Below are 9,778 nucleotides of genomic sequence, written 5' to 3'. Positions count from 1 at the left end.
TTATTTATATGTTGACTAGATAACAACTCAATTGACATATTTCATTTACTTATAAAAATTATATATAAAAAAAAAAAAAAAACCCCTTATCAAATCCCTAAACCTAATCCATTGATAGTGAGGTGACGCGAAGACCAATGGAGATGAGGCATTGAGGTCGGCAAAGAGAGGATGAAATAGAACGATTTGGCTAACTTTGTTTTATTGACTTATTTTTCAGTTTCTGGTACTACAAAATTGATCTTAAGGAATGGCTGATAAATTTTTGGGTTTTTCTGTTGAGGTTTGAGTCGCAGATGTATGAACTTTGTTGTTTATCTTTGTTTGGTTGCTAAGAAAATTGGGGAAGATTGAAAAGAAACGGAAGGAAAATGAGAACTTTTGGTTTTCACTATCAAAAACGAAAATGTGGAGCTCAAATTAATCCCAAAGCACTGAGATTTGAATTTAATCACTCTTATAAGAGATGATTATGATGTAGAGTTTGCATGCATTGAACTTCTTTTTAAGTAACATACAAAACCAGATAAAGTAAAGATAAAAAAATCCAAACTATTAGGTCTACATGTATTAGTGTTGGCAAACCATGTCAAATTATGAGTTTTGTTGTGTCTTAGAGCGGCAATTGAAGGTCAAGTTAAAGACATGAAAATTGCTCAAGATAAGAGAAGTTTTTGCCTCCTCGATAGCAATCTTGATTCCAACCTCGATACCACCTTGATCGGCAGATCCTTGAAAGTGAAGTTTTTGCAACCTCGACTCCATGCTCAATAGTAACCTCAATAGCAAAATCTGTAGTCGAGACCATGCGAACCAGCAATGCAAAAGGCCCAATAAGTTATTTGTTTCAATCTCAATTTGAACCATACTTGTTGGGATATAAAAGGGACATTATAAGTAATCCCAAGAGAGGAGAGAAAGCTCTGATTGTGCAGCTAGGGTTTTGCAACCAAGTTTCTCTCAAATACACCATACTGTAATATTCAAGTAGACTTGAAATTCAGTTGGTAAAGAAACTGAAGTCATAATACCTACCACAGACTTGTTACTGTAAAGAAAACTTTTAAGAGGTTTTCTCAAGTTGGGTGGAGGTTCCGGTCTTGATCACGGTACGTCATCTATGGAGGCAATCCATATGGTTGAAGAAACTAGACAATCTGATGCAGGTTTTCTTTGTAAGTTTGTCTTTCAGTTCTAGAGTCCATGAATTTAAAAAAAAAAAAATTGTATAACTTCTCTTGCTATTGTGGTTTGGCTTCATTGGGCAATGTCTCCCTCGGGTTTTCTTCTTTGAAATAGTTTTTCCATTGATTTTCCTTGCATTACCACATCGTTGTCTCTATTGCGTATTGGCGTTGTATTATTTATCTTCTTGTTACCTTCTTAAATTGTTTACTTGTGAATTTGAAAGCCAAAGTTCTACTATTTCACAACTTCCATAGTTATATTTTCTCACGTCTAGATAAGCATGCATGATGTTTACCTTTATGCACTGTCACATGATGTAGAGTTTAGGAAAAAGTTTTTTATTGTAAAATTTTTCTAACATTAGGGAAGGTTTCCCTTGGGTTTTTTCATCGGTTTCCCTTGCGTCACCATATTTCTGTCTCCACTGTGTTTGAATTTGTGCTATTGGCGTGTATTATTTATCTTGTTGTTACATGCTGAATTGGATTACTTAATCGACTCAGTTAATTCACTGCGTAATCCATCTACCGGGGTCTAATTCTAACACAATCTAGTCCATCAACAATCTAAAGCCAGAGTTCTACCATTTCACAACATCCATAATTTTATTTCTCACGTCTAAATAAGCGTAAGGATAAGCATGCATGATGTTTACCTTTACGCACAATCACGAGCAAAGATAATCATCACCCATATGTATATATGATCAAGTTGGCTTATGAAAATTATTCCTCTTCATTCATCTAAACAAAATCATTGCTCTTCAGAAGTCTTACATATTAATAAAGGTCCAACTGTACAACTCTTACTCCTGAGAGAAGTAGCAAAGAGGGAAGAGTTAAATTGTAATGAACCTTCCACTCTCCCACCAAACTTGTTAAGCTTGAATGTTAAAATAAACAGTATAAAATTCATCCTGGAAGCTCAGTAATGGTTGCAGAAGAAAACTCCTCATAGCCCCTTTTGCCACAAAGCTGATAGGATGATACTTACTTAGTCCCTGTTCCATTACAAAGCTAGCAGCCTGATTAAAATCGGGACCTGATGAGGGTGACTTGCAGCTGAGCCTCATACTATTATGCACAAAGCAACCCTTGTTGCTTTGTGACTCCAATGATACTGACCCATTCTTTCCATCCAATCCTGCAACCAAGTTGAAAATGGAAGGGCCACCAGCAGCAGGAGGGACTCCAACTGTAAGAGTTTTATCTACTCCTTGGTGCACTACAACCATTCCTGGCAAATCGAATGGTTCTAACATTACTGACTTGCCAATAGCATCTGTAAGTGTCGAAAATTTTGGAGGAGGTGAGCCAGTTAAGATGAGTCTGAAAGTAGCACTAACAGTGGAACTATTTCCTGGAGGAGGTGATGGTAACATTGCAATTGATTGGTTTGAGTGGGCTAAGACAAGATTTGAGGTTCCAGACACTTGGGAAAAAGAAGCCAGATAAGCATTGTAGGCAGCAGGGATTGGAGTTATCCAGTCTGAAATGGACTTTACTTTTCCAGTTTTGATGTCCCCATCACCCGTGGTGTGACCCGCAAGTAGATAGGGGCCAAAAAGTATTGCATTAAGAGAAGCATAAGTAGGCCGGTCATCTGAAGTTTATTGGATAGAATGGTAAGTAATATATCATCCATAAAAATTCTGTTGCTAATCATAAACATTTACAAAAGTTAAGGAAGAAAAAGGGTATGCAGGACAACAGCATTTGCATAAATTGTTTAAGAGGAATATCCATAATGAAAATTACCTTCAATAGCTTCTGTTCTCAAACTAATGGGCAGCTCAAGTGTTAATTTGTCACCAGGTCCCCAGTTCCTAGTTACTGATAGGTAATTACCTGCATCATTAATGAAATAACCAAGAAAAATGGTCAGTTTCTGATTAGTAACACACCCCCCCCCCCCCCCCCCCCCCCAAAAAAAAAAGAGAAAGAAACTAAGGTTCCACCCATGATGGAGTTGGGAATGATCAGATTGTTGGAATAATTAAAATTTTGAACAAAAAAAAGGGCAACTGCAGAAACATGCCAAGACTTTTTTTTGCTTTTCGATCTGTTTGTTCTTTAGAAGATAAGGTAGCATATACACAGAGAGAGAGAGAGAGGAGATCCACACCTGGAGCGGGTACAGTCAAACTCTGAGTATTTATTGATGCCTTAGCATTGTTTGTCCAAGATGGTATCCTCAAGTTCAGGGTAGATTGGCCTGCCCCCTGCATGTCAGAATTAGTATCAAAACGAGTTATAGCCTAACAGAAACCAAATAATGCTGTGAGCACTGCACAAAGCACATTATATTCTACACCAGTGAACCCTGCCACTCTTGTCTTGTGCCCCAAAAAGAAAAGTTTTTTCTCAATGCTAGAATGGATCAATTTTGTAAGATATGACCCCTTCCTGCCTTTCTCTTTTTAGCATAAGAGAATATAAAGTCTCAGTTTTTCTGCCTTCCATATTAGAATCTTTAGCTTAAATTTATCCTCTAATTTATAACTGAATTATCCATAGCAAATTGAACAATGCATTCTCAGTAACCTGTGCCCCATTACCATGAGTGTGGCACATATTGACCTAGTTAAGAATCTCAACAGTTCATTGTTTAACTAATTAGTCACCTTCATACCTAATTAGTACTTTGAAACACAGCATATGTTTTTCAGTCTCCACATTAGATGGCTCAAGTACTTTCGTAACACAACCTAACTGGTGGTCAATTTAGATGGTGTCTTTGTTAAGCTCTCCTTTATTGTAAATAACAGTACTGTCATATGTGAAATTTGAGTTTTATTAAAGGATGAATGTTTGTCTGTGCATTCACAGCACGTGTTGCTTGTGCATTGGTGTGTGTGGTTTGTGTGAGTGCGCGTGCATGTGGAGTGTTGGACGTGTGTATGAGAGAGAGAGAGAGAGAGAGTATACGGGGTATAATTAGGTTCACCTCTTTCCAATTCGACATCTTTTAAAAGGAGTATCATAGGTAATATTTTGGAAGTAATGTCAGCATGTTTTAAAAAAGTTTTGAATTGAAGAAGGAAGTTTTAACATTCTATAATAAGAATGCAAAAAGAATGGAAAGCCTGTTTTGCCAGAAAGCAACCTCCAAAAGCAGGAGTCATTTGCTTTGGAGGAAATTAGAAATTTGATCAGGAAACTAAAGATTCCTAACCAGAAAAAATTGAAAAGGAACGTGAATGATATAGCTTTAGTGAATGAAAATATTCCAAGTTCCGATATATCTTTTATTGTTCTACTTCCACTAAAATAGGCCTTCTCAATAAAGTTCAAAGTGTAACAGAAATGTATTTATGTAAAGGGTGAAGTCTGAAAAGAAAACAGAGGACCTGTTTTTAGTTTTGATATTTAGCAATTTACTTTTTCTTTCTCACCAAGTGATGTCAAGGGAAAAATATATTCAACAGGATATGTGGATTGCAAAAATAACTGTGACCAGTACCTCCTTTGAAGAAAATGTGAATGTCACTCGAAGGAATGGATCCGAGGAGACAACTGGATTAACTGTCTGATTGAGCACAATTTGTCCAGATTCCCAATTAAGTGAGCTTGATATGTACTGGATTATGTAAAGAACAGGACCCTTTCCTTTCTCTTCGAAATATATTGAATCTCCTAACTTTGAGAATGATTCAGTTGCTAAAGAAGCAGCAGCAAGAAGAAAAACTTATTAAATCAAAGGAACTTATAAGAGGTATAACATGAGATTGCTCAATTAGAACAATCATAATATGAAAAGGCAAATCATGAGATTAAAAGAAGTTAAGATTGTGGTGACGTGAAAAATAATTTGGTGGACTTTGATTTTCCTAAAGCTATATGAGTTTACAATTGACAATCAAATCCAGACCTGTTCCATAGCAGCACCACATAGAGTTAAATGGTGTTCCCCATCCATGGTAGCTTTTGGCCTTGGAAACTCCACGACCTAGTGGGAGCATGTAAATCATCACTCCCGGATTTGTTCCTCTCTGGATGCTTAGAACACCATTTGTCAAGGCACGCTCGTAATAATCTGCGTATGCCACTTCTTTGGTCCATGTAAACAGGTGGCGAGAGACCTACAAATGGTCACCAATGCATGCAAATCTAAATATATTTCCAGTTACCAGGGTCATGTATCTCAGAAAAACAAAAGGGCCATGGACACTCAAATGTCAAAGGAAATCCAACATTTGATGTAAATGTGTAAATATTTAATAGCTGCAAATCTGCTTTCAAAAGAACGACTAATAAAGAATTCTATCACCACCCAGATATTTTGTTTAAAAATATACCTTCAGCATGTTATAAGTTGTGCATGATTCTTCATTCTCTGTGCCCAGAGTATCTGCTAATCGCTTCGGGTTACCCCTGTCCATATGTTAAAAAGATGCACATGAGGTTTCATATTACAAGGCGTGGCATATGGAGATTTAGGTCAGTGGAGATAAACTGAAATATTGACTATTATTAATACCAGAATTCTGAGTTTGATGTCCCTCCTGTGGCATAGCTGTGTGAAGAGTTAATAATGTCCATGAAGTACGTCCCTATTGCCTGTCACACCATAATTTTGAATGAACATTACAAATTTTTGGAAAAAGTTTCATAACCATATTTTTTATCATATGGTGAAGCCTCAGACAAACAAGATTGCCTATAAAGTGACAAAAACTAGGACTAAAAAGTAAAGAATCAAAATGTCTCAACAAGAATGGTGAAGAACAATTAAACAGGAAGTGCATCATCAAAGTAACAGTCAAAACAAAAAGGGGGAAGGGAAAGAGAAAAAAAGTGCATATAATGATTAAGCACAAGTATAAGCAGTGGAAATTATATGAGGCTTTATCAAGTACCTTATGAAGAGGATCACCAATTACTTCATACCGCATTTGAGATCCAATAACAATTGGGATATGTGTGTTGGAATGAAAGCCACCTATGTCATCAGCCTACAAGTGAAAGAATAAATTTTCATCAAATAATATCAAGTATGAAAATCAGAATCTAGAATAACGTAGAAGCTTGACTAATTCATAAGAAAAGTATTTAAACTTATACGCATAGCTGATGTAACTTCAAGAGAAGCATAAAATCTGTAAGGTATTCTGATGAATATATTCACTATTCTGCGATTCCTCTGTACATTTACTACTATACTTATGTATTTCAATTTCTAATGAGATAGTACATATTACTGCTTAGAATCCACATAAACATAGGGACAGAAAATGGTAGACAATATGCTACCAAAGTGATTTACTACAGGACACATTTTGTTCCAGAAGTGAAATGAACGATAGGCTAAAAGTAAACTGAATATTATCCTAGAGATATAGTTCAACTTGTTCATCAATGGATGGCCAATGACTAAGGAAGAACTGAAATAAAAGCAAGATCAGACAGAAAACCACCAACTTCAAAGACTCACATAATAATCTGCAGTGGATCATTGGATCTACATAAAATTAAATCTCCTTTTTACTGTTGAGAATCCATTACCAACTCCAACAAATTTGGGACTAAGGCTTGGTTGTTATGGTGGTTTGTTTTTTAAAATTTATTTTAAATATCATAAATACACTATAGACAAGAACACAAGATGAGGTCATCTCCCGTTACAACCTTTAAACAAAAAAATTCAGTTCACATCTCCACTTCCTTGAAAGTGTAAGACTTCAAATATTGCTCACATAAATATCACTTCCTACACCACAAAACATTGTTGGTCTTACTCTCACTTTCAAAACGTCCATAATGAAATTTCTTTTGGAAGGCTTTGAATTTTTGCATCAAGATAAGTGATCCACATATGGAATCATGTATGTTTGAAGGGAACCGAAGAGTGCATGCACGCACATATGCATTCTGGAACACTACCAATAGAGCATATTATAAAAGAAAAAGGTTATTTAATCCTGCAACCTTCTACAAAAAGGTGAAGCAACAGTATCATTAGATGACAATGCCACTCATTTCGACTTTGAACCTAAAGATAACTGTTTCATAATATTGTATATTTGCGGTGGAGACAGCACTCTCCAAGGTAAAAAAGTCTCAATTTATTGCTGTAACTTTATTATATGCCAAACTGCACTAGACTTAGTCAACAGAAATAAGGATTACCTGTAGTGCAAGCACTCCTAGAAAGCAGGGTTTGTCAAATAGATGGGCCAATAATAAATGCTTTGGATCATTCTGCGCATAATAAAATGAAAGGCTTATATTAGAACCAAATGATCTGAATGACACAGGTACTATGAAAGCTACGGAATCAACATGCTACCAGGAAGGCAGGAAGGCACTAATGAAAAATCTAATCAAATAAAGAATATTTAAACTTTCCACTTTCCACAATTCATATCATATTAGGCAAATGTCTGATGTAACAATGGTAACATTTTAAAATGTTTTTCTTTTCATTAGTGGCTATTAGATAATGAAATGAGCTACTGAATATTGACTAGTGGAACACAAATGAGGTAATTTTCATTCAAGGCAACAGTTCTTGCAGGGTGCTGTCATACCATAAAATATCCAAAGCACAAGTTCTGTAATAATTGCAAATTCAAAAAATGACAAGGTAGATTGAGAAATTCATAAACGAAAGTCAGGGGATATGGTAGATATGATAAACACAAAACTAATAAGTTCCAAGTGGCTTAGCAATCTTTTATTTCTCCTGAAACATATCTCAACCAAGTACACAACTAATATCAAACAATTAAATTTGAAATATCCATTAGAGGAGCTAATACACAGAGATGAATTTACCTACCGTAATGCTATATAACCTGTAAAGAACATCATTCATGCCACCAGATTCTGTATTAAGTGATAGATAGTGCCTTTCTAAACTGAACTGTGTTACCACATTCTGAACACGGTTGTAAAAATAGTCAACCATCCATGTCACCATTTTTAAAGCTTGGGCATTTTCACCAATGGTATGTTGATCAAGTAAGCCTGTCAAGATCTGTCAAAGTAGAAAAGTTAAAAGCTAATTGTAAAATATTTTTAAGACCAAATATATCATTTCCATCATTTAAAGCAACAGAAGTAGATTCTACCTTGTGAATTGTGTAATATGGAGCCCAAACAGGTTTTATAGCTTCAACACGATCAAATTGCTCAGCGGGAAAAGCAGAAAGATATCCGTTGCCAATTTTGTTTTGGCATGCAGCTAAAGCAGACACTAATGCTGTCATTCTCTGTTTAATAGTGTCATCGTGAGTGCTAGCCCACATTCGTGCTGTTGCACTCATGTAATGCCCTTCAAGATAACAAAAACTAGTTATTCATTGTAAACATGAAAGATAAAATGTAAGGTATTAAAATTTCCTCTTTCAAAGAGGTATCTATATAATATGGAGGAACAAAGGATCTACTTATCTCAGTTATTCTTTTAATCCCTACTGTCTATTGATTGTTTAAACATTTGAATGATGTGAACCGATATGCTAAATTCCACCCACTAAAGAAAATAAAAAAGGCTAATTAACTCTAGCTCAAATGGGACTTCTTTTCCATTAAGTAAAGATGAATGTTACTATCTTGGGTTCAAAACAAAAATAGTAGTAGAAATTTGTGACATGTATGATGCAACAGTCTTGATACCAAGTTTAAAAACCAACCTACAAAATGACCCCGAAGTTCTTCACTTGGGTCTTCCCACCCCCCATATGGCTTCCCAGGTGTTGGCAAACCGGCTGTCTTCCTGAAGTTCCAAACCAAGCTATCCACATCCAACATCAATAGGTACTCCAAGTTCGTTTGCTGTGCTTGCGCATGTATTGAATTTGGACCCAATCTCACATCATGCAATGACACTTCCTGGAGAAAGCCAGTGGACACATTAAACACAGCTTGATTTTTCATTTTATGATACAACATATCCCAGCTGTATCTATCTACGTCACCGGATGCCAAACTTGACCAAGCGGAATTGTCAGTTGGTGTCAAATGGATTTTACGCTTGCTCCCGGAATCAAAGAGCTGGCCTTGAAGTGTGCTTGATAGTTGAGTAGGAATGTTTGTGCACTCCTTAGCCATGACATGACCACAGAAGCAAAGGACAGCAAAAAGGACCAACATGTTAAAGAACAAAAGGCCCTTCATATTTATAAAAGATCCCAGAACGACAAAGCCTTAAACTTGCAAGAATTCAATAGGAACAAAAGGTCAGGACAGCAAAAACTGTTTCACTTTCGAATTTCAAATGAAGAGAATAAAAGTATTACTTATAATGATAAGTGGAACATAGTGTCAAACACTAAATCCAAGATTCCAAATGCAAAAGTTCAATCCAAAAAAGACTCACAAGCAAAGGTTGAACAGTGAGAATGCACATGCTCACCCGAGGCCTTATTTTATACTCCGAAAAACACACATTAGAAACATACAAGTCAAACAAACTAGTGTATAAAGATAGATTAGCTTTTGTTAGATAGAGTGACACTAAAAATAGGCCTCATTATCCATATCAGGTGGAGTTTTATGAGCAAGAATAGCCATCTAAAAATTTTCACTATATATATATATATTTTTTTTGTTTTTAATTTTCACTATAATTTTTGTATGGTCATAAC

At 35.8% G+C, this 9,778-nt stretch overlaps 1 protein-coding gene across 1 annotated transcript; it reads right to left on the bottom strand.

The window, feature by feature from the left end:
• Positions 1-1,899: 1,899 nt before the first annotated feature.
• LOC126717967 (uncharacterized) lies at positions 1,900-9,498 on the bottom strand. The gene is made up of 12 exons (XM_050419978.1): positions 8,825-9,498; positions 8,261-8,463; positions 7,969-8,166; positions 7,317-7,388; positions 6,047-6,142; positions 5,668-5,747; positions 5,486-5,561; positions 5,059-5,269; positions 4,651-4,847; positions 3,313-3,409; positions 2,946-3,035; positions 1,900-2,790 (listed from the first exon to the last, which is right to left on the bottom strand). Exons 1-12 carry the CDS (start codon positions 9,306-9,308, stop codon positions 2,066-2,068), a joined length of 2,529 nt encoding a protein of 842 aa, XP_050275935.1. The 5' UTR covers positions 9,309-9,498; the 3' UTR covers positions 1,900-2,065.
• Positions 9,499-9,778: the final 280 nt, after the last annotated feature.

This window comes from Quercus robur, chromosome 1 (assembly GCF_932294415.1).
Source record: "Quercus robur chromosome 1, dhQueRobu3.1, whole genome shotgun sequence".
Lineage (NCBI taxonomy): Eukaryota > Viridiplantae > Streptophyta > Magnoliopsida > Fagales > Fagaceae > Quercus > Quercus robur.
The sequence above is the reverse complement of the archived record's forward strand: the minus strand, read 5'-3'. Positions and strand labels throughout refer to the sequence as shown.